The 26,873-nt window shown below is 53.5% G+C and overlaps 10 protein-coding genes across 10 annotated transcripts; 2 read left to right on the top strand and 8 right to left on the bottom strand.

Annotated features, from left to right (window-relative positions):
* Positions 1–1,185: 1,185 nt before the first annotated feature.
* On the top strand, positions 1,186–3,244 carry EI97DRAFT_440060 (uncharacterized protein; the record flags this gene model as incomplete). The annotated part of the gene is made up of 3 exons (XM_033799601.1): positions 1,186–1,380; positions 1,427–1,753; positions 1,817–3,244. 3 exons carry the CDS (start codon positions 1,186–1,188, stop codon positions 3,242–3,244), a joined length of 1,950 nt encoding a protein of 649 aa, XP_033657306.1.
* An 862-nt stretch (positions 3,245–4,106) lies between these two features.
* On the bottom strand, positions 4,107–4,939 carry EI97DRAFT_499138 (uncharacterized protein; the record flags this gene model as incomplete). Its single annotated transcript, XM_033802588.1, has 2 exons — positions 4,107–4,357; positions 4,412–4,939. 2 exons carry the CDS (start codon positions 4,937–4,939, stop codon positions 4,148–4,150), a joined length of 738 nt encoding a protein of 245 aa, XP_033657305.1. The 3' UTR covers positions 4,107–4,147.
* A 430-nt stretch (positions 4,940–5,369) lies between these two features.
* EI97DRAFT_499137 (thiolase-like protein) lies at positions 5,370–7,148 on the bottom strand. Its single transcript, XM_033802587.1, has 2 exons — positions 6,841–7,148; positions 5,370–6,790 (listed from the first exon to the last, which is right to left on the bottom strand). The coding sequence occupies exons 1-2, from the start codon at positions 7,065–7,067 to the stop codon at positions 5,641–5,643; spliced, it is 1,377 nt and encodes a 458-aa protein (XP_033657304.1). The 5' UTR covers positions 7,068–7,148; the 3' UTR covers positions 5,370–5,640.
* A 515-nt stretch (positions 7,149–7,663) lies between these two features.
* EI97DRAFT_440057 (uncharacterized protein) lies at positions 7,664–8,819 on the bottom strand (the record flags this gene model as incomplete). Its single annotated transcript, XM_033799600.1, has 2 exons — positions 7,664–8,271; positions 8,321–8,819. The coding sequence occupies 2 exons, from the start codon at positions 8,817–8,819 to the stop codon at positions 7,664–7,666; spliced, it is 1,107 nt and encodes a 368-aa protein (XP_033657303.1).
* Positions 8,820–9,200: 381 nt separating this feature from the next.
* EI97DRAFT_448418 (RTA1-domain-containing protein) lies at positions 9,201–10,780 on the bottom strand (the record flags this gene model as incomplete). The annotated part of the gene is made up of 2 exons (XM_033800158.1): positions 9,201–9,250; positions 9,892–10,780. The coding sequence occupies 2 exons, from the start codon at positions 10,778–10,780 to the stop codon at positions 9,201–9,203; spliced, it is 939 nt and encodes a 312-aa protein (XP_033657302.1).
* Positions 10,781–13,930: 3,150 nt separating this feature from the next.
* On the top strand, positions 13,931–16,159 carry EI97DRAFT_186503 (SET domain-containing protein). The gene is made up of 2 exons (XM_033793557.1): positions 13,931–14,038; positions 14,144–16,159. Exon 2 carries the CDS (start codon positions 14,377–14,379, stop codon positions 15,829–15,831), a length of 1,455 nt encoding a protein of 484 aa, XP_033657301.1. The 5' UTR covers positions 13,931–14,038; positions 14,144–14,376; the 3' UTR covers positions 15,832–16,159.
* EI97DRAFT_492268 (NAD-dependent methanol dehydrogenase) lies at positions 15,915–17,804 on the bottom strand. Its single transcript, XM_033802307.1, has 3 exons — positions 17,573–17,804; positions 17,071–17,512; positions 15,915–17,012 (listed from the first exon to the last, which is right to left on the bottom strand). Exons 1-3 carry the CDS (start codon positions 17,657–17,659, stop codon positions 16,060–16,062), a joined length of 1,482 nt encoding a protein of 493 aa, XP_033657300.1. The 5' UTR covers positions 17,660–17,804; the 3' UTR covers positions 15,915–16,059.
* Positions 17,805–18,196: 392 nt separating this feature from the next.
* EI97DRAFT_448415 (uncharacterized protein) lies at positions 18,197–19,708 on the bottom strand (the record flags this gene model as incomplete). Its single annotated transcript, XM_033800157.1, has 2 exons — positions 18,197–19,459; positions 19,523–19,708. 2 exons carry the CDS (start codon positions 19,706–19,708, stop codon positions 18,197–18,199), a joined length of 1,449 nt encoding a protein of 482 aa, XP_033657299.1.
* A 497-nt stretch (positions 19,709–20,205) lies between these two features.
* On the bottom strand, positions 20,206–23,933 carry EI97DRAFT_430778 (uncharacterized protein). The gene is made up of 3 exons (XM_033797774.1): positions 23,695–23,933; positions 20,950–23,529; positions 20,206–20,897 (listed from the first exon to the last, which is right to left on the bottom strand). Exons 1-3 carry the CDS (start codon positions 23,698–23,700, stop codon positions 20,622–20,624), a joined length of 2,862 nt encoding a protein of 953 aa, XP_033657298.1. The 5' UTR covers positions 23,701–23,933; the 3' UTR covers positions 20,206–20,621.
* A 526-nt stretch (positions 23,934–24,459) lies between these two features.
* On the bottom strand, positions 24,460–26,842 carry EI97DRAFT_499131 (mitochondrial Rho GTPase 1). The gene is made up of 3 exons (XM_033802586.1): positions 26,703–26,842; positions 24,924–26,638; positions 24,460–24,871 (listed from the first exon to the last, which is right to left on the bottom strand). Exons 1-3 carry the CDS (start codon positions 26,710–26,712, stop codon positions 24,716–24,718), a joined length of 1,881 nt encoding a protein of 626 aa, XP_033657297.1. The 5' UTR covers positions 26,713–26,842; the 3' UTR covers positions 24,460–24,715.
* Positions 26,843–26,873: the final 31 nt, after the last annotated feature.

The raw sequence follows: 26,873 nt of genomic DNA, 5'->3' as shown, positions 1-26,873 counted from the left end.
CTTCCCGCATGCTATGGTGGCTTAGTTGAAGGAAGAGCTGGATACCAAGTGGTTGCCGGAAGAAGTGATGAATGAATAGTAGGTTTGAACGCGCGGCCCTGCCGGTATGGATTTACTTTGCGCCGATGCCTTTGAAATCGCCCCTCAGCAAACTTGGAGTGAATGCATCTCGATCTGTCGCATTCAATAATACGTCCGTCCAGTCAACTTCCTGCTGAGGCCAACTTTTCTGTATGCCTCCAGCCGTCGCACAACACTTTTAACTCGCGTTTTTAGAGACAACCGTTTACAAGGTCCCTGCAGTCGCGTTTTGGGGGAAGTGGTCAGATCTACTACCTATGCGCGAGGAATTATCTGGGGCCATCGGGTGACGAAGCGGGACCTCATACATATGCAGAGTATTGAGGCTGGCATCGGGCGTGGATTGGGAGGCTGTGGAATCTTGCTCTGGATGGCTGGCCGGAGGCTGAGGCATTCACCACTTCAATCCAAGCCGGACAAGGACAACCATCACCTCAAAGGAACCCCCACCTGCACTGCGTGAAGCATGGCGCTCCTCGAAGCCGGCCTTCCGTCCAGTTCATGCACTCCATGTTTGATACTCCCGCCCAGCATTGGCCTATGACGTTAACTATTTCAACTGCGCTGTGCGACAATAAGCATAAATCCCCCAAAATTGACGCCTCTTCCCCGTTACGGCTTGGTATTACAATTTTTGGGTCCACTTAAGCGCCCACTTCAAATATAGGGCTGAGCGGATGGCGCCGCTGACATGCGTCACCATGTTGCAGGCCATCTTTGGTGAGGGCCAGGGTGTCACAGAGGCGCAAGCCCGGGCGGATTGCCCTCACTAACCCAGATCTCTGTCCGAGCTGGTCAGCCTCGACGAGAATATGGACGGGCACGCCGCACGGCGCACTGATGATTCCTCCGTCGATGATGCTATGACGAACTTGGAACAGGGTTGCGGACCAGGGCGTCGAACGACGTGAACGACCTGATCCCCTATCTGTGCCCCTCCCCCCAAATTCTCTTCGACTTCTGGCCATTTTTGTTGAGACTACTTGGCTTCGACATGTCTTCTGACTTCTCGGGTACGATCACTTGATTTCTTCTCTTTTTCCTTTCTTCCTTTTTCTTAGGTCTTGGGTTGGGTCGGGGGGCGTTCAGCATATTCTCTTCAACATGTGGATACCTTCTTCAACTTCAATAACCGCGCGGTCGGCTCCAATCACGCCAAACAATAAGTCGACGGCGGTCATGATTGCAACATGGATCCTGACGGGCATCTTTGTTGTCATGTTTCTGGCACGGCAGGCAGTTCGATTTGCACGGGTACGGCGACTTGGACTGGATGATTTGCTCATGTTCCTTGCAACAGTAGGTACACTTCAGCCGTTATGTGGGTTCAACTGACTTGATTCAGCTCTTTGGAATTGGCCTCTCTGCGACGACTCTGCTACTCTCCTCGGAAGGTCTGGGTGTCTTTGAGCCCGTTACCATAGCCCGCGCCGACACCCTCATGAAAGGCTTATATTCCTCGAACTTTCTCTACATATCATCGCTGTGCCTCACAAAACTGTCTCTCCTCGCCTTCATCTATGCTAGTGCGGCGCAGCGAGGCCTGAAGAAGGCTGTCGTTGGATTGGTTATCTTCGTCGCGATATGGTGCACTGCGTCTCTACTTGCGGCGGCCTTTCAGTGTAAGGTTCCAAGGCCATGGGCAACAATGACGCTTAACTGTTATAATATTGTAAGTTATGTTCGCGTATTAACTATTAATCTTGAGTGATAGCATAGGCGCTAACCTTGCTAGGGTGTCTTCTGGATCGTCTTCTGCATAATCGACATGACTACGGACGTCGCGATCATTATGCTTTCCGTCAACCTGGTCGCATATCTCAATATCGAGTTTTCTCGAAAGGCCGCCATTGTCGCTTGCTTTGCACCCCGTATCCTGGTTATTTCCGTTGCGCTTGTTCGCTTGGTTTACCTCTATCCTATCACACCACACGACAAACCGGAGTTCAAGCTCTGGGTTCCGGCAATCTGCTCCTTGGTGCACGTCTCCCTAAGCATAAGCACCGCATGCCTTCCGTTCATGAAAAGATTCTTCGATGCAGGCGAATCCACCCGTCGGCGTGGAAAGAATGATTGGAAACCCCGAGGGCTCAGGGGTGATAAAGCATCAAAGCTGTTCGCAAGACCGAAGAGAGGCCAAAAACTGCATTCGATCGACTCAAGTGTTCCCAAACAGCGAAGTCCAGATGTCTCGCCACGCATCCCAACACCTGCACCGTTGAGTCCATTAGCACCTCCAGTGTACAGCTCTCCAAGGGCTACCCCACTCAGTTCGAAAGCAAGCTCCAAGAGTCCAAGTCTGAGGTTGCATATTCCCCCTTCACAGCCGCGTAAAACTGTTACCAGTGACCTTATCAGTCCTCAGACTGCAAGCTCTGCAGCTTTGTCGCCGCAGTGTCTATCTCCATATTCTCCTCAACCACTTCTTTCGCCTCATGGTATCTCTCCCATAAGAGAACCAACGCCGCCGCCACCATTGTACAGTCCGCGCCCAACCGTTTCCGGTTCCCATTATGGAAGAACGGCTAAGTCAAGTCCGAACTTGAACTTGCGCAATTCGCCGCCGTCCCCTCGGTTTTCTCTGTTTCCTTCACCAGCGACCGGACGTTACGTTGTGGTACCACAGAACCGCCGCCCCCAAGCTCAAAAGTACCCGATTCGAACGAGTAGTTTGAGGCAGAGGCCTGACAGCCGTCGTGCCACCGTCAAGTTCGCCGTAGCCCCCAATCCGGCGAGCGCGAGCCCAAGCACGACGATCTCCTCGTCACGATACTCCAAACCCACGCCAACTCAAAGCATCGGCACGACTCCCTCTATTCCATCTTACTACCTCCACACGCCGCCCACATCAAACCCTCCCTCCTTCCCAGTGCCTCAACCGCCGAGCCCACATCGCCAACGAAACCAGCGCATTCTTTCTCCTCGAAACTCGTCCCATAAAGACCAGATCAGCCCCGTTTCTCCGTCATCCTCCAACACGGCCCCAACACCGCCTCGCACGCCACTCACGTTCTGGAGGGACGACACGTCGCCTGAAAATGCGGCGCTGAATACGGCGGCCTCGGAGATGCAGGCGAATCGTCCCTGGGAGATTGAGCAAATGCCGGTTGTGCAGGACGTTAGGCGGGCTTCGCCGAAGCTCACCGTAAGACCACCGTCTTAGAAGTTTTTGTTTTATTAGTTCTTCCTAAGGTTCCCATTTTCGGATCATGGATCCCTTTTTGTTTTCGTTGGGTGGTGTAGCGCTTAGACCAGTATATGCATGGAAGGGCACAAGAGGATACGAATCTCATTTGTTCTGTATCTGGGTGGGAAGATATGGGTTGTATGGCATGACATGGCGCGGCGTTTTCTGTTTAGGTTATGGATCGATGAGGCTGGGTATAATGAGTGTACGACGTCCATTCTGGAATTTATGGACGCATGGGCTAGAAGGCATTCCAGAAGATGTTTGTTTCTCACCATTGTATTATTACATCAACCCCATTCTATTCTGTATACGTTAGACCTCTTTAAACACATCTATTCAATTCCCAAAAGAAATACTTGTAACGGACAGTTGCGAGTTTCCCACGTCCATTACACTTTCCTCTCAAGGTTAGTAGTTGAGATAGCGGAACCGCAGCATCTTAGCATGAACGATTACCCCGGCATATACCATGCACCACGGACACTGCCGCATGCATGCGGGAATGCCGTCGCCGAGGTTGGCTGTGCTACGGATCCGGCGCTTTAAGGTTGCGGCACAGCGCGGTTGAGGCGCGGCTGTGGCTGTGAGGTTCGGTTTGGAGGCTTGATAGATCTGAAGTGTATCTTGGGGGCTGTATTTATGAACGAGGTCCTCGAGCGCGTAGTGAGCGGTTATTGAATTAGATATTGATAGCGAATGTAATTGTGGGACATCAACCGTTTTTCGGACTTTTCAACTGTGTGTTGCCGGGATTGGGAGCGGGAAGTGAATGTGGCGGAACATTAGCAGTCGTACTCGAAAATTTCAGTCTTCATATCTTGTCTATAGAGAGAGTATCGGCAGCAGATCTAATAATCCAAGGCTCTAGAATAGCCGTTAGACGCCTTCCCCGCTTCCCTCGTCCAACGATAGGCCGTCAAAACTGGGCACTGGATCTGGCTGATCCTGTGATGAGTCTGGTCCCGGCTGAAGCATGGTTCCGACGCAATCTATCAAGAGACGTTGGCGTGCTCTTAGCATAACCTTCACAGATCGCCTTTCACGTCGCTTGCTTTCCACCAAAGCCGTGGCATGCCCTAAGAGTGTCTGTACTTTGGTTAATCGTAAGCCTATCAGCAACGTCCCTAGGGGATAACATACCTGCATGTCGGAATCTACGCAGTCCCTAGGAGAGGATGTTGCGTCAGCCAGAAGACGAAGGGTATGCAGGCCTATGGATTTGGAATAGGCGCGGCGTCGTGCGGCCTTGTCTGACCCGTCTGGCCTGGCTGGCTTGGCTATCCGGCTTTCCCGCACTGGACGATGGTCGGGAGGGGATGGCAGGACGAAAGACCTCCTTGGGCGGGGTGGGGTTAATGAAGTGCCTGTAGGGGAGAGTGGAGGAGCGACACCAAGAATTCCTGTGTTTCCTAGGGGAGGTAGCGGACTCTGCAGTTGAACAGCCCCAGAAAGCTCTTGAAGAAGTTGTCGCTGCACTTGATTTGGGACTTCCTGATTATCGCGTGGACCCTCATGGACTATGTCGGCGGTCGGGTACCAAGCTCCCCGTGGTAGCAAAGAATACGTTTCATCGACTGGAACGTGGAAGCCTTGGATATGGACGTCATGGTGCTCATCATGACGTGGACCGTCGTCCCTGTTCACCTCCCAATCTCCTTGAGAAATCATTTTGCTAGACCGTATGAAGTGTGTAAACCTAAAATCTAGGTTTCTCACAATGTGAAATTGGGCAGAGAGGGAATGGGATCGAGAATCGAGAGGTATATATTGATGTAAACATGGGGTCCGTATATGATTCTACGCGTAGCACGCTAGTTTAGCATCACGACAAGCGGGGGACGCGACGTCACATTCACCGCATCGGGCTCAGGACACGGCCGTCATACCGATTTCCTACCTGAGACTTGCGTACGACATCTTAGCAAGGATTGTGTAAAAAGGCTCTCTTTAATATCTTTATGCGCGCTCCTGATTTGTATATGAGGTATGGGCAGATTACGGGTAGAGGTCAGGGGAGAACTTTGAAGTATATCATTATATCAGCTATATATTCGCCCCCCAGCCTACCTAGAGATCTAGAAAGGTTCTGCAGAAAATAGCCCGCGTATCGGTACAGCTGATTGGTTTATTCCGGAGCCTAGAGTGTTTTAGCCTTCCAGTCTCGCTTGCTCCCGTTCTCCTGAATTACTTCTCTTAAACATCCAACACTTGTTTCATTATCTCTTTAACCTGTCTCGCATAGTTTCAGGTGCATGATAAGTTCGCTGTGACGGTTTTATAATTATGGTCAGGACGTGCGAACCAAGAAAGATTCTCAAATATACAGTTTACCACTCGCATTTAGCGTAGGGTACTCCAACATCACTAGCCTACAACCGACTCTGCAACTTCTCCAGGGTATCACCCAGCGCATAATCATTTCTCGCTTTCCTGCTCCGCACCTTCTCTCCCTCCTCCTTGGTCACATATCTCGCCTCGGTAGCGGGATTGTATGAGAACTGGCTAGACTGGACAACCTCCTCATCACTGAGCTTCCTATTCATACCTCCATCGGCACGCTTATAAATTGTAATGACAACGGCGCCACCGAGGCCAAGATTGTGCTGCAAAGCGACGTCTGCATCCACGAGCCTGTTATTCGCCCAGCCACGAAGCTGCCAGGTCAGCTCCGCGCACTGAGCAAGACCAGTGGCGCCGAGGGGATGGCCCTTAGAGATGAGACCTCCTGACGGGTTGACAACGGGACCCTTTCCGCCATACGTGATGTCGCCGCGGCGAACCATCTCGTGGGCCTTTCCGGGCTCGCAGAAGCCCAGACCGTCCAGGACGATTAACTCGTTTGCAGAGAAACAGTCGTGCATCTCGCACACTTTGATGTCCTTTGGGCTTACGCCGGCCTCCTTGTAGGCAGCCTGCGCCGCACGCCTGGTCATGTCGAAACCGACGAGGTCCATGCTGCTCTTGGAGTAGAGCTGTGGAGAGTCGGTGAAGAGAGTCTGGCCGGCTATAAGGATAGCCTGGCTCTTTAGGTGAGGCCGCTCATCGAGGAACTTCTGGGAGACGATGACGGCGGCAGCGGCACCGTCCGAGGTGGGAGAGCATTGCAGCTTGGTCAGGGGATAGTGGATCATGGGCGACTTCTCGATTTCCTCCAGCGTGTACTTCTGCTGGAACTGCGCATAGGGGTTCCGCTGGGAATGCTCGTGGCTGATGCGGGCTATCTCTGCAAAGTCGCGGGCCTCGGCGCCGTATTTCTCCATGTACTCCCTTCCGGCGTTGGCGAAGTACTGGGCGTTGGGCGGAGAGTCGGTGATACCGCGAGTATCGGCCATCATACGCATGGAGAGGCCCATGGGAGAGGGACGATCGCCCCAGACGGACTTGATGGAGCCGGGATTCATCTGCTCAAAACCGATGACAAGCGCGCAGTCGATTGCGCCGTTCTTGATCAGGGTGCGTGCCATGTGCAGACCGGTGGAACCAGTGGCACATGCGTTGTTCGTGTTGTATATGGGGATTCTGCAGTCTGTCAAAAGGAGGTTGTCTTCGGCTGAAGGGGGATAGCGTACTGGCTCATTCCAAATTGATAGAAGATGCGCTGCCCACTGGTGGTGTCGCCATAGCAGTAACACGCAATGCCCGTCTCGACATCGTCGTAGTTGATCTGAGCATCCAACATAGCCTTCACACCTGCCTCATATCCCATCTCAGGATAGAAGCGCTGCTTCCGCGGCTTGATGAAATTGGTGAGGCCAACACCTAGGACATAGGCCGGGATATCGTTCTTGGGCGCCATGGTAGAGGAGGAAGGCTGCTGTTACGGGTTAGATGCCAGAGCCCAAGCTGACGTAGGAGCATGATATATCATCTTTGTTGCATGAGGTTGGGATAAGCAAAGGCGAGTTTGGGGCCGAGGTTGAAATCCGGGGTAACAAGGTCCATACCCCACCTCTCCGCATTTTCGAGTCATTACCCGGGGAAAGCATAGAAGATGTAAGTTTACAGACTTTAGAAAGCAGAAAGGGTCTCTCTCTGATACAGTGGTAAATGATGAGGAAATGCAACGGAAAACGGGGTGTCGATTTGCGGATAACTCGACGGACACACCTCAAACTGCTGTCTTACAATTCACTCTCGCGCGGCTTGGTTCCATACCTGGGTGCCATAAAGAAGTCACTAATCCGGTCTCAGATTCCGAGTAGTTCGCTAATCCCTCATATGCTCCGTACATATGCGGTTATCGTCAGTTCAAAGCCCTGGAGTTCCACCAACGAACACGAGATTCGTTCATTCACCACGAACCGCGATCTTAGTCGACGGCTCCAAAGCATAGCGAAATAGTATGTTCACACTAGGCAATATCCCCCCGTAGATTCCAGAGAACAAGACGACTCATCTCCCGCCCATCCTCCTCCACATCCTCTCCCTCGCCCAACTCCTCCTTACAATCCCACTCTTCCCCGCCATCGCCCGATCAACGCTCTTCGTCTTGGTAATCTCCGCGCTCCCATCACAAAACATAACAAACCCATCCAACTCCAACGTCTTGATAATCGAATTGATCTTCAAAAACGGCTTCTCCAAGCTCGCCCCCTCCTCATCCAAATTGCACAACTTCCGCCTCAACTTCTCGTCCTTCAAACCGGGGAAATTCACATTAGTGAGGCGGAACTTGCTCGGATTCAGCGCCACACCCTGATCACTCCAACCGCCGGTGTACGTGTAGTTGACGTACTCGACCTCGAAGACGGGCTTGCCCTCGAGGCCCGCGCGCGGCGCGGTGGTGAAGTTGGCATAGGCGGTGCAGTTGAGCCACTGGACGCATTCTTCCGAGATGGCGAAGTCGACGTCGGGGAAGATGTCGCCGAGGATCTCGATGCAGTTCTTGATGCCGACGGACATGCCCTTGTTGCGGGCGTAGGCGGAGATTTTGTGCAGGTAGGCTACCGTGTCGCCAGGGGTGATTTCGGGCGTGAAGCCGTTGTCGTTGGAGTAGACGTCTGACAGGGTTAGTTTTGGGTAGGTGGTGAGGGAGAACGGTTTACATACCCACGTTGTCTGGTTCAATCGCATTGCATCCCTTCTGTGCGGCGAGGTCGATCCGCTTCTTGATCACTTCGAAGACGTTGGCTCTCCGGATATCGAGATATCTCTCTCCAGGCCAGTCAGGCAACTCCTTCCCAAGATCCTGCTTCTTGAACTGATTATAGTCGTCTCTCCAGTTCTCAGCCGTCGCTGCAGAGAAGTAGCAGATGACTTTCTGTCCCAACTGGTTCATCTTTTTGATTGTCTCTGCGGGCGTGTAGAACATGTCAATCTCGTAGATGCCTGCCAGTGGCCGGATGTAGTCGTCGTCTACGTCGGGGATGCCAGAGAGAATGAATTGGATGTTCGACTTCATCGGCGGCTTCCAGTAGCTGGCTTGACGGTAATCGACGGAAACGCGCTCAACAGCCACGGGCTCAGATAATGGGAGATCGCCTGTCGGTATAGCATTGCTGAATGTCGCAGCTCCCAGGATGGGAATGAAAGACGCTAACCGCACCATTTTGGGATGTTCGCTGGGATCCCTCTCAGCGGCCTGTACGAGTGACTCAATGAGTACGAAAGACGAGAGAGCGACTCCATACCCCAACATATATACCAGTCCCTTCTCTCAAAAAATTTATATATATGGTGTTGGAATCATATAGTTGATCTGCGGTTAGTGTACCATTTCCGGGAATACTGGCGATGAGTATTGATTGGTGCGCATACTGATATTCAGCAGCAGTACCTGAAAGTATGCATGCGTAGTGCTCCTAAATGACCCGCAGATGAATTCTCTGCAGGAAAGTAACACAGTGCCAATATAGTCAATATAGATGAGGCCGTGGGAGATGTAAACGGGTATTGAACCCCTTGCGAACGTCGATCCTGGTTATTGGTATTAATAGATAATGTGCATCTTGTCTATATCGAGGTCGGAGCTTGTCCTGCCTCGTCATCTCTTATCCTAAGGTTAGCATATGTCCTTGGATGTAGGCCGGAATCATTGCGATGCATCATGCAACATTCGCGATGGGACTTGCGGATGCCCGACGCGGTTGACAGGAGAGAAAGAAGTGTCCTGTTTGCCGGAACGCATCGGTGAAATGGGAGAGAAAAACCGAGTCATAAGCTTTGAAAGGTGAACGTAAGTTAGGCGCCCTAAATACGAGGTTTCCATGCGAGAACGCGCGTCATCCTTCTGAGCCACTCAGCCAATGCCCAGTTAGTAGCCGCGACCAAATAATCGGTAAAGCAAGCTGGTCAGTGTTGAGAAAGCTTACCCTTCTCGCTCTCAGTATCACCTTGTACATCACTAATATTATACTTTCCAAGGTATCATTGTAGATAGATAACTGCCAATGCATTTTCAGAAGGCATTGCAATGGTGAATGGAACCCGAACGCCCAGCATAGTGCTGTGTCCTTCAGAACGTATTCTGCAGCTAGCGGCAAGATCATGTAAAGCTAAACCGAACCAAGGAGATCTATATTGTATCGTGGCTCGACCGAGCTGAAAAGGAGAGATCAAAGGCCATCTCTAAGCGGGGTAGGGGCGATCTATCATCTCAATGCTGCTATCTCCATCCAAACTCTTCTGCCTCCGTGACTTTCCAATCGTATTCGCCAACGCAGGGAAACAGTACCCAGGGTGGAACACCGTAAGAACGAGAACCGAAATGACAATCATCAACCCCTCCAGAACGATGAACTCCACCTCTGCCCTCATCAAGGGATTCCCCCACCCGCCCGTAAGTTCCGGTATCCGGTAAATGCAGCGAGCGAGGATTGTGACATAGGCCGTCATGGTGGCGCCGACAAAGAGGCGGAACTTCTTCGAGTGGAACAGGGTCATGGACTCGGGAGTCAATTCGTCGCGGTGGCGGTGCGTACGGAATGTGTACTCGGCGAGGAAGTATCCGAAGAGGCCCAAGCAGACGACCTGCCAGATCACGCCAGCAATCATGAGGTTCGTCCCGACATCCAACATGGTGCTACCGCGTTCGGCCGTCGCTGCGATACCTCCACCGGCGCCCTGCAGGACGAGCGAGAGGATATCCCCGCCGATGAAGAACCGGGTATACCAGCTCGGTCGGAGTCTGGACCAGCGCTCGCCGAAGTTGATAACGATGTGCTTCAAGGTCAAGTAGACGCCGGCAGCGATGAAGGCAGGGGAGATGATCAGGCAGCAGATTTGGATCTGGAATCCGAGTTCGTCGTAGGGGTTGTTCCACAGGAGAATGCGGCCGATATAACCAATCCCTTCACCCAGACATCCGAATCCTAGTGCGATCATGAAGGTCCATGTCTTGTATCGGATTCCAAGTATGAGGTGAATGATCAGGCAGATGAAGAAGATGGCCGCGAAGGTGGCATTGGCACCGATGCTGGGAGCATAGCCATATAGTGTGCCCTCGACTGGGCAAAGCGCTGAGACTTCTATACAGGAATCCGGAACCTGTACTCTTTCGCCCGCAGTCATGGTGTTCGTTTGGAAGGGGACGGCTGTGGATGGCTATTCAAGGGGAGAAAGATAGGATGGAATGACTCCCAGAAAAAGAAGAACAGGAGCAGATGAAAGGACGTGTAGTGATATAAAAGCTTGTGTAAGCGGGAATGGAGGACCGTAAGCTCAGGGGATATCTTGATGCCTTAAATGCTACCCGCCAGATAGCTGGCAACGTTAACTCCGCCACCTACACTGCGTGGCACGGCGCTGGGAGACCATAGCATAGCTTCTGGGCACGGCGTAATACAGAGCCATCTGCAGTTGCAGAGAGCATATATGGTACGTACCGCGAGGTGGAGTGCTGCGCCATACGATTTCGGGCTGGATGACTACGCGTACGTACGCCCGCAGAGCGTTCCAAAGTTCGCGAAATGCCCTCGAAGTGGAACGAACTCTCGTGTTTCAGGGATTACGGCGGATTCTAATTGGGGACGTGGCTTATTCAGACGCATCCTAGCGATGCTGAGGCGCAGCACGGAGAATGTCAACGTTTCTCGTTGTCGGAGTCGGAGTTTGAGATGCTCCATGACCCGAAGACATCTCACTAGGCCATATGGATGAAACTATAGCCTACACAGGTTGGCTTCCATTTCGAGACAATCGCGCGAATGCATGCTTTAGTTTGTACTTACCTGACCGGAGGCATGCATAATGATTCGGTTGCAATGAGTGGACAAATATACGAGGGTGACGTAGTCGGCCGTATTCCTCGTCTCGTTCAATCCACTCTGCGGGCCTGAAATCCATCCGATGACGCGGAAGAACAGTGAAGGTTAGCTTCTCTCTCTTTGGGGGAAAGGTAGGTGTTTCTGATCAGCCCACAACACCCTACGGCCGTAAGATGCGCTTGTCAGCCACACCCCTCGAGGAATAGTCCAGGCGTAAGCTGGGTAGTACAAGTCCATCCTCGGTCCAAGCTATATGTATCGCATATCCTAGACCGCAGTGCAACTTACTCTTGTCTTGTTTGTTTTGGTAGGCCGCAGGTCTTTTGAGCAATATAAACATTGCCCATCCCATATTCCGAGGCTACTATCACAGTAAACGGGATATCGAAGGACTGATGGCTGGAGGCCCCGGCGGCCACGCTTAGCACCTGGTTGTGAAACGGTTATCTGTTTCCAACCAATACAAAGCATGGAATGCAGCATGTGTCATAAGTGTCTTTACGATGGTTGTATATGTACTGTGGTAACATGAGCGGCAAGCGAGCTGATCAGGCAAGCGAGCTGATCACTCTGCCAAGGTTACACCTCTCTCACTCATCTCAATGTCTCAACAACCAGATCTTGAATCGCTCCCTCGTGAGGATAGGATTATCCTTGCCATCGAAGCTATGAAATCCGATGCGTCATTAAGCCAGCGACACGCTGCTACTCTCTATGGCATTCCTCAAAGCACGCTTAGTAGCCGATGCTCCAGAACAGCTGCTCGACGCGATATCCATCCTAACTCATCGAAGCTCACCAAGCATGAGGAGGAGACAATAGTCCAGTATATAAGGAAGCTTGATGCACGAGGATCTGCCCCTACGCTCAGCGATGTACATGATATGGCTGATCAGCTGCTGGCTGCACGTGGTGGTGGGAACGCTGGAGACAAATGGGCTAGGAACCTTGTCCACCGCAAACCTGAGATCAAATTTCAGATAACCAGACTTTGTGATCACCAAAGAGTCAAGTGCAGCGATCCAGCTATTATTGGTCCCTGGTTTCACCTTGTACGCAATACCAAAGCTAAGTATGGCATCCTGGATGAAGATACTTACAACTTCGATGAGATTGGCTTCCAGATGGGTGTTGGAGGATCAGTAAAGGTGGTAATAGCATCTGAGAGGTGACTGAAACCACTGCAGGTTCAACCTGGGGACCATGAGTGGGCAACATTGATTGCTGCTATCAACGCCAGGGGCTGGCCACTCCCACCCTTTCTGATCTTCAGGGCAAAGCACCACAACCAAGCCTGATACCACAACCCTAAGGGCTGAAGGATAGGTGTCAGTGATAATAGCTGGACAACAAATGAGCTTGGTTTAGCCTGGTTACAGTACTTTATCGAGCATACTCAGGCTCGGACAGTAGGCAGTCATAGGCTGCTGATTCTTGATGGCCATGAGAGCCATAAGTCGTTTGCTTTCCAGGAACTATGTAAGGAGAACAAGATTATCACCCTTTGCATGCCTCCACATGCTTCCCATATCCTACAGCTGCTTGATGTAGGGTATTTTGCTCCTTTAAAGCAAGCATACAAGAAGGAGGACAATGTCTTGGCAAACTGCTACATCAACCATATCGACAAGAAAGCCTTCCTAACTGCTTTTTCTGAGGTTTTTGACAAGGCTTTTTCAGAGAAAAACATTATATCAAACTTTAGAGCAACTGGTTTAGTTCCACACAGTCCAGAGGTGATGCTATCAAAACTTGAAGTGAAGCCTCGTATGCTATCACCAGCTTTACCAGGCTCTGTCTAGCAACTCAAAACACCAAACAATGCAGTTGAGATAGATGCTCAATCAACGCTTATCTTTAACTGGATTCGAAGACACTGGAGCTCCTCACTAGCATCAATTATTGAGATGGTGAGGCAGTTTAAAACAGGAGCAGAATTGGTGGTGCATTCACAGGCATTAATGGCTGCCAGGATCACGAAACTTGAGCTAGCCTGCCAGGCAGCTTCTGAATATAAAAAGTATAAGAAGAAGTGGATTCAAAAAGGAGGGACCCTATCGTAGGCAGAAGTAGAGGCGATAGTAGCTCAGAAGAATGCTGAGACTCAGCTTGAGGCAGAGAGACGTGAGGAGAGGGAGGAAGCAAGTGCTGGTGTACGAGGTATTCGATGCTGTAAGATGTGTGGTGAGCCAGGGCAGAACAAGCGTACATGCAAAAAAGATGCAGTAGATGTAGAGAATTAATTTGAGCTATTGTAAGCTGCAATAGCTTGTTGTAACGTTGAGATATTTAGATTTGGAGGTAGAGCACTGTATTTAGTGATCAGCTCGCTTGCCTGATCAGCTCGCTTGCCGCTCACGTTAACAAAAAGAATGCCAAAGATCCAAAAGGCAAGGACTACCGACACCCTCGCGTATACCTTCCTTTCCCAAATACCTCACGTACTTCTTTTCAATTCAAAAAGACAAACCTATTCCCTTACCATCTCTGTTTCGCATCAGACACGCCATGAACGAAGGACCGTCGTTGATGGCAGTATCAACCATGTTTCCTGCAAATCAATGTGACTATTTGTCCAATACCATCGCCTCCACCGAACTGAAGGAGCGAAAAGAACCTCATTTCCCCAGCTCTTCCGGATCAACGACTATTAACCATACTTGCGCAGTATCCCATACCATCCTCCTCAATTCTCTCCCTTGAGCCCCCCTCTCGTCAATCTCGTGCCTCGATCCCGCCTTCGTTTCATCCCTCGCTTCAACATGCGCGTCCCGCGTTTCACCAGCATTCCAGTAACACTCCCATCCCATCTCAAACGAGATTCTTTAAAAACGATACGCTGCTCGGGCATCAACATCCCTTCGACAATGCCGTCCTCTCACCCTCCAGAAACGGGATACCATGATTAAGCAATCGCTGTTCCTCTTCATCGCAGCCGCAACCCTTACCCATGCGGATACGATTCATCAAAACCCAATCATCGCCGAGGCATGCCCTCTACTTTCCCACGCCCAATGCCACATATCAGGCCCCTTCAATCCGCTGGAGCTGGAAGTGAACACATCCCAAATCATCACTCCACCCTATGTCTCCCAATCTCATGTCCAAGATAACCCCCCTCCACCACCCGCACCAGAAGAAGAAGATCTTAAAGAAACCGACTACTCCCCCTGGACCACCCCACCCCAATGCTTCACCAACGCCAACCTCACTTCCCCCATCTGCGTCTTCACCGACGCAACCTTCGCCTCAGGCCGGGGCATCTCCATCATCACGACCGCCGAGCGCGCCTACGCCCTGCTGAACAAACCCGCATTCACCCATCCGGACCTGCTAAGCAGCGTTAACATAAACCAAAACCAAAACCACACACACTCCGCACCGCCTTATGAACTGCGCAACATCCCCGGCCGAGGCAGGGGCCTCATCGCAACCCGCACCCTGCACCGCGGCGACCCCATCTTCGCAAGTACTCCGATCCTGCTCCTCGACGCCGCTGCTTACGACCTCGCGCCCAACGAAACCTCCTTTTTGACCAATCTCGCCATAGCCAATCTGCCGACCGCATCGCGTGTCCAATTCTGGAAACTCCTCGGCCACTCCGCCTCCTCCTCCTCCTCCTCCTCCTCGGACCCCAACCCCATAGAATCCCGCATCACCACAAACGCCTTCCAAGTCTCCATCAACGACGTGGAGCACTACGCCCTCCTCCCCACGACCTCAATGCTCAACCACGACTGCCGCCCCAACGCAGACTACTTCTTCGACTCCGCCACCCTCCTCACGCACCACGTCCACGCCACCCGCACCATCTACCCGGGCGAGGAGATTACCATTACATACATCTCCAACGAGAAACCCCGACACAAAAGAAGGCAGATGTTGAAGCAGAATTGGGGCTTCGAATGCAAGTGCTCGGCGTGCGCGGCGCATCCCGCGCTTACGAAGGAGTCGGATGAGAGGGTCATGCAGATTGGGATGTTGAAGAAGAGGTTGAGGCGGTGGGAGGAACGAGGGGGTGATGATGACGAGAATGAGGATGATGAGGATGATGGAGAAGTGAGAGTGACGCCTGCGATGGCAGACACGCTCATAAGTTTATACGAGCAGGAGCGGCTGTGGACGGGCATAGGCGAGGCGTACCGGTTCGCGGCGCAGGTGTATGCGGCGTTTGGGAGGGAGTGGGGTGCGGTGAGGTACGCGCGGTTGGCGGTCGAGTTTGGGATGCTCGCGAGGGGGTTCTATGATGAGGATGTTTTGCTCATGAAGGGGTTGGCGGCGGATCCGAGGTCGTTCTGGGGTTGGGGGAGGGAGGTTGCACGGACGGAAGAGGGTTCGGAGGCGGGAAGGGGGTAGATGCTGGAAGGATTGCATTATATGGTTAGAGAGTCGTCACGTCACTTCAGCAAACATGGGCAGCGACGATAAAAGAATGAAGAAAAAGCCCATGCAGAGATTGGAAAAGTTTAGAAGAGAAAAACAATGCATCTCACGCCTACAGACCAAACAGACAAAACACCTGCAATGCGAACATGTCCCACACAACCCTGAAATCCCCTTCACACCCAGCCCAGTATTCTTCCACTAATACCTCAAACTCTCCTCAAACAACCCCCTCAACTGCTCCCTCTCAGCCTGCAAATCCCCCATCTCCAAATTCGGCGCCAACATCAACACCCTCGCCTGGGGAATAGTCCCCTCAACCAGCGCATCCAGGTGCTCCTCCCCGAACCCCAGATCCCGCAACCCCCTCGGCTGGTCGCCCAACTTGATCAAAAACTCGGCCAGCGCCTCGCTCAGCACCTCGCCCGCCGACTCGCGCTTGACGTTCGACACGTCGACGCCGAAGCACTCGGCCGCCTGCAGGTGGCGCTCCGGGTTGCTCGCGGCCGTGAACCTGAAGACGGCGGGCGCCGAGACGGCGACGCTGACGCCGTGCGGGATGATGGGGCCCTCGACCTCGTAGCCCTTGTGCTTGTAGCCCGGGTTCTGGCCCGAGATCGGGTAGCTCATGCCGTGGCAGAGGTGGACGCCCGCGTTGCCGAAGCCGACGCCCGCGAGCGTCGCGGCCAGGAGCATCTTTGCCTGCGCTTCGTGGTCTTCCGGGTCCTTGACGGCGCGCGGGAGGTACTTGACCGTGTCGCGCAGCGCGTTGAGCGAGAAGATGTCGGAGATGGGGTTCGCGCCTTGGTACGCTGGGCGATTGATGGGGTTGGTTGGACGAGGTACGCGTTCGTGGAAGGGGATGGCGGTCCAGGACTCCAGGCTGTGGCAGAGGACGTCGAGCCCCGAGGCGGCGTGCACGGCGGAGGGCATGGTGCGCGTGTTGAGAGGGTCGACTATGCCAAGTGTGGGCTTGAGGTTGCGGTGTGCGATGCCCGTTTTTGCGCGCTTGGAGACGAGGTCAAAGATGGCGGTGCCGGTGGTTTCAGACCCAGTGCCTGCTGTGGTAGGTACGGCAATCAGGGGTTTCAGTTTCCCCTGGATGGGAAGTCCACGCCCGAGAGGGGCGTTGACGAAGTCGAGGAAATCCGCCTCTATAAAGAATTGTCTGTTAGTTTCCACCCCAAGACGCTTCCGAGTGAAACGACATACCAGGGAACGTGGTGTACAAGTTCATCAACTTGGCAGTATCGATAACACTCCCTCCTCCCACCGCCAAAAACGCATCCGCTCCGTACGGTTTCGCATACTCAATCGCCTGCTTGATGCTGCTATCCTTGGGCTCCACCCTGACCCCGTCAAAGATATCGTACTGCACGCCCTCGCTCTCCAGCGCCTGAATCGCACGCTGCATCGCCCCCAGCTTCCGCACATTCCCATCCGTCACCACCATGACTTTCTTCGCGCCCATGTTCTTCAGATCCATGCCGACTTCCTTGGTGCAGCCGGGGCCGAAGCGTATCGACGAGGCCGCCATCTCAAAGGCGTATTCCTTCTGCTGGGAGTGGTCGATTGGGGTCGCCAGGGCGCGTTTTGCCTGGTGGATCGTTGAAGGGCCATGGTGGTGGTGGGCCGGGTTCGAGTGGCAGGGACACTGTTGACGGTCAGTATTCTGTTCGAGCGATCCTTTGCTTGAAGTGCATGTTCTACACACGTTTGGTGGGTGCGTAAATTGAATAGTCCGAAGGAGATTCACGGCCCTCGTGGCCCTTGATGGGCTAATCCTCACAACGCTCGACATTGCAGTCGGCAATCTTTCGAATTACTCTCAACCTTCAACCAGGAGAAAAAACGACAACAGAAGAATCAATCCCACAATTCGCCGCGGAAAGACAATGTGGGGAGGAAATCGGGGCCGTCATTTTGCCAGCAACGTTGTGGTAAGCTTAGGGGAGCTTCCTGACCCGAGGTCGGGCGCGTGGGGCGTAAAGGAAGCTCCGGCGTTACGCGGACGGGCAGACGTCCGCGGCGTGGGGCAATCAAGTGCCGAAAGGGGTAAGCCGATGCATGGGTCACGTGGGACCATGGAGGAAGTAGACTTCGGCAGATTAACAAGGGATTAAAACTATTTAGCAGAGGAAAAGGTGGTATCGCTATTAGAGGAAAAGATAACTGTAGGAAAGGAAAATCATTGATCCAGACGTCGCACTTGGTATCAGTCTTCCTCATCTCCAACGGATCCATCCGCAACATTGAATATTATTTACCCCGTCCTTCATCCCCAAAGTCAAACTTCCTCATCTTCACCCCAACCCCATGAACAATCACCAACTTCATTCTAATACTTCCCAGGCTCACTGGGAACTCCACTAGCAGGCACCGCACTTGCCGGAGTCGAACCAGCCGTGGCCTGCGCTGGCGGCACATCGGTCGCCAAAGGTGCAGGCTTCGCATCCGTCGTCGCGCTCGGAATCGTCCCCGTGGTCTGTTCCGTAGTCGGTTGCGTGGTCTGCGGACTCAGCGGCTGCGTCGGGCTGTCCTTGCTGGTGACCGGGCTCGTCGGAGCACTCGTCTCGGGCTGCTCTGCAGTGATCTGTCCGGCGGCCTGGCGGATGACTTCCCACCATTTCTGCGCAGCCTGGGGCGTGTGCGCCTTGAACTGGAGCTCGTGGCTCATGCTGAACGTGTTGCCTACCTTGCCCTTGGAGACGTCTTTGCCCTTGACATTGAACTTCTGGCCGTTGACGGCGCCGACGATGCAGTCCGGGAGGTAGAGCGAGAGCTCGGGGACGGGGTCCTTGGCGAAGCTGTCGTCTGTCTTGAACTCGTGGAGGAACTTGGAGGGCGTAACGACGTAGTAGTTTGTGTCGTAGCTGCGCATGATCTTTCCCTTGCGCTCCAGAGAACCTGCGATGATGGGCTGCGTCGAGCGGTGGTCCTGGTTGGGGAAGTGCACGTTCGTGACACTTCGTGCTGGTGCAGACGGATCGATGAGGATGCCGCTGTTGCGCCGGACGAACCCGTTCCATTCGAAATCCAATGGGATGCGCTGGGCTGTGCCGACCATGTCCGCATACATGGCCTTGGTCTGCTCCGCCTGTGCGGTCACGACCTGCATGAACTGGCCCAGTCCATGTTGAATGGTCTGAATGACATGGGCCTCAAACTGCGCAAAGCTGTTCTGCACGCTGATCAAATCCTGCCTGTTGTTGTTCTCCTCCTGGATCTGCTTGTTCAGACGGTACAAGACGCCTCGCTGGAGCACGTAGGGGTCGTCGGTAGCGGCAATCTTCCCGCCATGGGAATCAAACGTCGCTGTGTGCTGACCGAGGAGTTCGATATGCTTCTGTGTCGCATTGCGCGCCTTGTCGACGGCTTTGCTGCCCTTACCGGCACCTTTACTGAGCTCCTTCGTCTTGTGCTTGATTTCGCTGTGGAGACGTTCGAAGATGGAGAGAATGGTGCCTTTGAGAGACTTGGCCGTCTCGTAGTGCTGGTTGGAGATGCCCTGGGTGTTCGACCTAATATTCTCAAACATGCCCGCAATCCCCCCCAAACTCTGATCGAAATGATGCCCCTCCTTAAGCGGCTCATTCACAGTCTTCGCATTTGCAGAGTCGTCAGCACATGCCAACACGCGCGCATAACCTCATTCAAAACCCACCTTCAATATCCGCTCATACTCCTTGCCATGCGCATGCTGCGTCTTCTCTGTCGCCGTGATGTAATCCTCCAGATAACCCACTGCGTGCTTCCACGCCTGGAGACGCTCGACGAAGAGTCGGGTAACCTCGCTGGTGTCCTCGCTGATGATCGCCTCGTCGTCGTTTGTATTCGCCCGTGTGGGCATGTTGCTCGTCGGCGCGGTCGTTGAAGTCATATTGTTTCTCGGTGATGGATTGCGAGCCTAGGATTGCGCTGTGGAACCGTCGCGGCGCTGTAGAGCTGGGGAGAGAGGTGATGTCGGTGCTCAATGTGGAGCGCTAGCGAAAGAGAAATCGAGGAAGCGTCTCGTCTGTAGCTGGACAGTTTGCTCTCCTACAAAGAGTAGTAATACTGCAGAATAGTGGCAGTGGATGTGTGATCGTGGTCCAGGATGCGCGATACAAGATTCCCCACTAACAAGAAGATAAACTGGGGTCGATCGAGCGACGTCATGCCCAGCGGAAAATGTGGAGTGTGCAGGGTCCAGGCGCGATGGAGCTGGTGATGTCAGTGTGGCTGGGGTGGGTGGCGGTACCGTATCTCTGAAGAGACTTCAGATGGTTCTTTGCCATACTATGGTAAGTTGAATTTCAAAGACAAAGGGTCATCTCACACAAGACACGACCTTAAATCTCAAATATCACAATTCTCCAAACCCCCGTTCGCCCATGTATATACACCTCCTCCTTCTCCTCCCAACAACAACAATCACTCCCAGCCACTCAAAAACCATACCGCTAAATACATTTCATTCAAAAAACACCATCAATCCACCCACCCACCCATCCATCCATGCGTATCCCGTCAATGTTTCCACTCCGATAATATATTTCCCATACGATCATTGCACATCACTGCCCCATCATCCCCAGCCATACTCCGTGCAAAAGCAATATTCGCGCGCAAAAAGACAAGAGAATCAAAATCCGCTCTGGGACACAGGAACAAATCGTGCTGAAGGGCAGAGCGAAAAGAGGTAAGAGCAGACAGAGTTTATATACATACACAGAAGGACAGATGGTTTGTAAACAGAGAATAAAGGCACACCTCAATGTCGTTCACCACATCTCCTCGTCCCGGCTACTCTGGTCCGAGTCGTCGTAGGCGTAGTAGGACTGTTGTTGCTTCTGGTTGCCGCTCGGGTAGCCGAGATTATACGAGACGCTGTAGGAACCGTTGGCCTTTCCGTACGATGAGTGGTGAGAGTCACGCTGTTGATCGTGCTGGGACCCGCGGGAGTCGGGTCGGTACTGGTTTCCCTCGTCATGCTGCTCGAAGCCATGATTATCGACTTGATGGTCATTTATGGGACTCAAGTCTTGTTGTGATTGGTCCTGGTGTACATGTTAGCTGCTACGAAGCGAGCGAGAAGCTTTATATATATACCTGCTGGTACAGCTGATACTGAACATACTCCTCAGGCTGTTGTTGCTGCTGCTGCTGTAACTGTTGTTGCTGTTGTTCCTGCTCCCGTTTCTGTTGCGCAGCCTGTTGGGCCTCTCGCTGATGTCGAGCCTGCTTGGAGTTGCCGATCTGTATCTGCGGGTGCATCTGCTGGACCTTGGCGAGGTACGAATACATGAAATTGCTGAGCAAGACCTGCGAGTACAGCTCTCGCCGAGGATTCGCGAGCTTTATGTGCGCCATGCGGTAGATAGCTCGCTCCTCCAGGATGGAAAATCTTGTCCAGTTGTAGTCGATATCTGGCCTGAGTACTCGGGGAGGTGGATCTGGGGACAGGCCACGCATGGAGCTACCCTTCTTATGCGATGACTCTTTCTCTCCCTTCTTCTTGCTGCCTCCAAATATCGAAGAAAAGAGACCCGACTCCTTCTCTTTCTTTGAATCCCCAGACGACTTTCGGGTGCTCTCCTTCTTGCGCTCCTCCTCGAGCTTGATGCTATCCCGATCCAGTACAAGGCTCTCGCGACCACGCCCGCTCTGAATCGAAGTATGCAGCACATCGAGCCGGGTGTCGTCATGCGCCTTCTCTGCGGTTTTCTCCTGCTGCTTGCTAAGCTTGTTTTTGACCTTTCTGGCAAGTTCCTTCTCGCGCTCCTCCTTTTCCTTCTTACTGCCGTCGTCGCTTCCAAGAAGCCAACCCCAGCTCGTTTTTCTTGAACCACTCTCTCCATCCTTTTTATCCTTCGATTTCTTGTCCGTCTTCTTCTCTTCTACCAGGTTAGGGATAATAGAGAGGGCATCGGTTCGGGTACTGTTCCCTGGCAGCGGCGAAGGATGGGAGATGAGATCGTCAAACGACTGCGCAGGTTTGATTGGAGAGGCATTACGGTCGATGCGATTCAGGGGGGGCCTTGATGGCGATTGTCTCTGCGATGGTGGCTGCACAGGCTGTGGAGGGTGCGGTTTCGGTGGAGTTCGCTGAGCTGGTGGGTACCCAACGGCTTGCGGAGGCACCCTTGACGAGTTGCGCTCTGGCAGATGCATTTGAGACTTATAAGGAGATTCCTGGGGCGGCGGCGTCTCGATGATTTGAGGCACTTGCGGCGGAGGAACATAACCAGGTAGCGGAGCTGTTGTCCTCCCGTTTGAGGCGATGCGAGAATGAAATGGCTTAGCGGGATGGGATGGTCTCCGGTCCATTCCAGCGGAATCGGTAGGCTGCGGACTGGAGACATCATCTGCGGAACCGGGCCTCTGCTGGGGTGGCGGAGATCGCCGAGTAGGACGTGAGAAGTTCTCTGTTGAGAGGTTCATCGTCATATCTGAACGCCCGTGAACGGGTTCCGAGTTCACGCGATGGAGACCCAGCCCGGGAATTTCGGGCTCTCTTGGGTATGTGGCTTGGGTTGGGGAAGTAGAGGGCGACTCCTCGTTGTCGGTTTCGACCTGTCTGCTTGCCACACGTTTCGAAAATGGAACACGCTCGCCCTTGCGCAGACTACCCCGCCTGTAGTTGGTGCGCGTGGAGCGCTTCAATGATCCGGGCCCGGCGGGTCTCACGGGGAGAATTGGCAGGTCTTCGCTGATTGGAACTTCGCCGTCCGGGCCAGAGTTTTTCTGCACAGAGTCGATACTGAGACGCCTCATAAGGCTGGCAGGATCCTCGGCCAGCTCTTGCAGCTTCTCCAGACCGCCAATGCGCGGAGGCTGGTTAGCTCCTGATCGTTTCCTTTCCAAGCGCTCAGCGCCATCCCTATAGCCATTCGCATTATCAATCTGCCTCGACAGCATGGATTTCTTCCTCCTCAACCCACCACCAGAACCCGAGCGCCCGAGGGCGCTGTCCGGCGATAAGGAATCCGCATCTCCCGACCGCCGTCTGATCTTGTCCACCTTTTCCTCTATGAATGTTTTGAATTCCTTGGGCGCAAGCTCGGGATGTAGCCGTGCCGGGACCCAGAACAACTTGGACGGATCTTCGTCCTCGGAGAAATGGGGTGGAGCAACTGTCGGAAGGCTAAAGCTTCCAAAAGACGGGAGATCTGGATCTGCCGTGTTTACATCCATTGACATGCGTCGTATCGCTTGTAGATTGCTAAGTTCCTTCGCGAGCGAAGCTGGACTTGACTCGTAATCAATGTCGTTGAGGGGAAACTGTTGAGTAGCCGTATCGGATGAGTTCGACCGCGATAGAGAAGGAGGCGACAGAAGCCCATTGGCACTGCCATGGCCGAAGGAGGTCCTCTTCGACGGCACGCTTGGCTGGTCATTGGTGTTGGGAGGCGATGAGGGCTGCTCGTTGGACATGTGGGCACGGAGTGGGGACTTCGGGGGAGCATTGGGAAAGGGATCGAACGGGGTGTTTAGGTTCAGTGTGTCTCCGAGGGGGTTGCTGATGAAGCTCAGAGGACGAGAACTGCGTTTCGAGGAGTACTGGTCGTCCCCATACATGTCGCCGATGGCTTCGGTGACATGATGGGTGTCGTCGCTGATGGACAGTTGCGAGGCATGGCCGCGCCTGCTTTGGTAGACCCGTTCCAGCTCGGCGGCGCGCTCCGAGGCCTGCGAAGCCGTTGGTCAGCCTTTTGGGGAAGACATGGCGGACGGGATGTTCGTCCGGCCGCGTTGCGGGAGAGAAAGCGGTCCAGATGGGCCACACGACGCTCACAAGATGTGTGCGGCGTACCTGCTGGAACATAGGAGAGTCCATGGATTGAGGACACTCACCTGCATGGCTGTTCAGAGATATCCGGACTGGTGAGGTGGTTGGCAGTCCTCGTCTGCTTCGTACTCTGCTGGGATCGAGGACCGAGGAGAGATCATCGAAGGGCGAGCAGGGGGGGCGCGGGACCGAGAGGGCATGCAGCAGGTGAAGGTGTAAGAATAGGAGAAGCGATCATGACCTCTCAGAGGTCCCAGGAAGGTGTGTGCAGAAGGGCGACGGCGTCGTGGTCACTGATCAGGCCGGTGGAGGGTGAAGGCGTCCAGGCGGTCAGGGATCATGGCTCGGCTAAGGCGGGAGGGCACCCAGAAAGGGACACAGCAGCGGAGAGCGTTCTTGAGGCGCCGCTGTGGAAGGTATGCAACCAGCCAGCGGGACGATCTTGGATAGGGACAGAATAAGAGGGTAAACTTCTTTTGGCTCGAGATCGTCTATGTACCTCGCCCATGGATATGTGCACAAAACAGCTAGACTGCCTCCAGCTCTCACGGAAGAAAGACAAGACACCCCTCCTTTCTCCCCAGAGGTCACTGTACTCCTCACGCGGGGACCCTCAGGCTGAAAAGGTCACCCCCTATACGATGCGCTCACGTTTCCCGCCCACGCGCTCAAATAGAAGCCCATTCGCCTGTATTATTATCACTCGGAGACGTGTGAAGATGGATGTAGTACCAAAATAGGGACTAGTCTCTAGGGACTCCCATGTGGCGAATAATGTAGTTTCTGTTCCTGATCTGTCGGTCCCGACTCCCCTTGCGCTAGCCTTTGAACCTGCCAAGAAATACTGGTTCCGTTTCACAGTCGGCGGACGCCGAACGAGTTGCTTCTCTCTAATAAGCGCCCTGAGCTTCTTGACCCCTTTTTGAACTACTCAGTTCAGGATTGCACATGCAGACTGGAGGTAACCGTGGGAGGGTAGATTAACCATTATACTACTAGACTAAGTCGCCATCGTGCTTCTCGAATCGTTACTCCGCTACGCCTATTACACATCTAAAGACATCAAACTGCACCAGACCTAGCACATCACGAAGAAGCCGCAGCATTGCGTTTCCATACGAAGATCACCGACGCGGCTGCACACGCTATGGCGCCCAGTGTCAGATAGAGGCTCATGTTGTCCGACGACGACTCTTCCTGCTTGGGGAAGGCCGTCGACGGATATGCAGCACATTCAGCGAGCTGTCAAGGTCAGCGAGGTATGATAAAGGACACTTCGAATGCTGGCACCTACATGCACAAACAGTTCGGAAATACTACTCCAAGTCGCACTGACATGCAGGGGAGCCGACATGTTCAGTGCCGCCGTGTACTCGTCCGGCTGCAGCTCGCATCGTTGCATCGTCTTGTCCTGGTCGGCTTTCAATGCCGTGTACACTGCAGGGAGATGGTCGAGGTGCGGGTACTTCTTCCTCAGCTCCACTATGTGCGCAAAGCTGTCGGGCTCGCTCGAGTCGTACGTGAAACAAAGAAGGTCGCAGGCATCCAGCTTGGCCTGATTTTCCAAGATTGCCGTCTCCAGCTCGCCCAGCTCCTCCAAGATCAGGTAGCACTGCTTACCCCCTTTCAATTCCACACTGTTCACGGCCGACTGGGGCTTGATGGTAGGATGGTAAGTGTGTGAGAAGGGCCGCTGAAGGAAGGCAGAAAGGAGGGCGCTTTTCCCACTCCCACTTGATCCAACAACGTAGCACAGGAAGACGTTGCGTTCGACTCTACCTGGTCGATTTCTGCGTTTTCGGGGTTTGGTGACTTTGAGGGCTGTCGTCGTGCCTCCCCGATCGCTCTCAAACCCCAAGTATGCAAGATACTCCAGTGTTGTCTTGGGCTCTTCGAAGGTCGTCATACTCCACTGCGCAAGCCACCCTTGCAACGTGATGTGGCCGGCCTCGTTCCGGACAGTACAGGAGGGGAAGGCCGAGTCGGTCCACGAACGAGGTATGCCTGGTGTGGGCGCAAACAGCGCTGCAAGCTCTTCGTCATTCAAACCCCCATCATTATCCTTGTCAAACTTGATGAACAGATCGACAAAGAATCGGTACCCGGCGGGGCTCAGCTCCGCGGACGAGTGTTGAGGGACATCGAACTTGGGATGCAGGAACGAGTCCTGCAGGCTCAGGCTGTCGGTATAGTGGAACTTCCTGAGAATGATCCAGATGGTCTCGTGCCGACCCTTCTCAGCAAAGATCTTGTTCAGCAGCAGAAACCCCTTCTCATCTATTCCCCGTTCATCCACCGCATCCGGTACAAATCTTTGTATCGACCTTTTCACATTCTGCAGATCGTCATCTGACAACGGTTTCTCAAAACACTTTATCTGAAAATCATGGATCTCCTCGTCATTCCAGTAGCCGTCCTTGTCCTTGTCGCAGAGATGGAACACTCTCTGCAGCGCCGAGACCGCAGCGGGCTTGAGCGCCGCCTCCTTGGAGTCGTAAAGAGGTGCGATGGGATGTGTGACGGCCTTTTGGCAAAGGAAAAAGACCTCGTTGATGTTGTGGTGCTCCTTTGCGCTCGTGCGGATGCAGGAATCGATCTCCTTGAACTCGTTCATGATGGGGAGCATCTCTTCGTGGACCACCTGCGAAGTCGTGCCGTGTGTCTGCAGATCGGACTTGTTTGCGCATAGCACCACTGGGACATTGACGCCCAGGGAGCGGAAGTAGGGCATCCAGAAGAGCGCCACCCGTTCATAGCTGTAATGGTCCGAGTATACCAGCAGGATCACGTTGGACTTGCGAAGCTCCTTTCGCAACGTGTGGCGCTCATGCGGTAGTGCCGAGGTGTCTACGATGATGGTGGTAACGTTGTCGGGGGTGCCCAGGGTGGGAGGTAGGGTCACCTGGGGGAGGACGGGCTGGATCTTTGCTGTAACAAAGACATCTTTGACGAGGGAGGTGATGATGGAGCTCTTGCCGACTCCTTCATCGCCGCATACGCATATTCGGACTGCAGAAGGCAGGGTTTAGCGGTGGAAGCTCTTGAAGCTGTCGAGGCGGGGAGCTATGCGCACCTGTGGCCATAGCGAGCCTGCATTGTTATGAATGCATCCAAGGAGGGGAACTTTTTCAAGTCAGTCGGGAGGCCTCAAACCTCCCTCAAAATCTGCTTTTGCGCCGGACGCAGTGTCGTGAACAAGACATGGTACTTGTGTGAAGCGCATCAGATGGAGGCTGGCGGCGGG

This window comes from Westerdykella ornata (genome assembly GCF_010094085.1).
Source record: "Westerdykella ornata strain CBS 379.55 unplaced genomic scaffold EI97scaffold_3, whole genome shotgun sequence".
In the NCBI taxonomy this organism is placed as follows: domain Eukaryota; kingdom Fungi; phylum Ascomycota; class Dothideomycetes; order Pleosporales; family Sporormiaceae; genus Westerdykella; species Westerdykella ornata.
The sequence above is the reverse complement of the archived record's forward strand: the minus strand, read 5'-3'. Positions and strand labels throughout refer to the sequence as shown.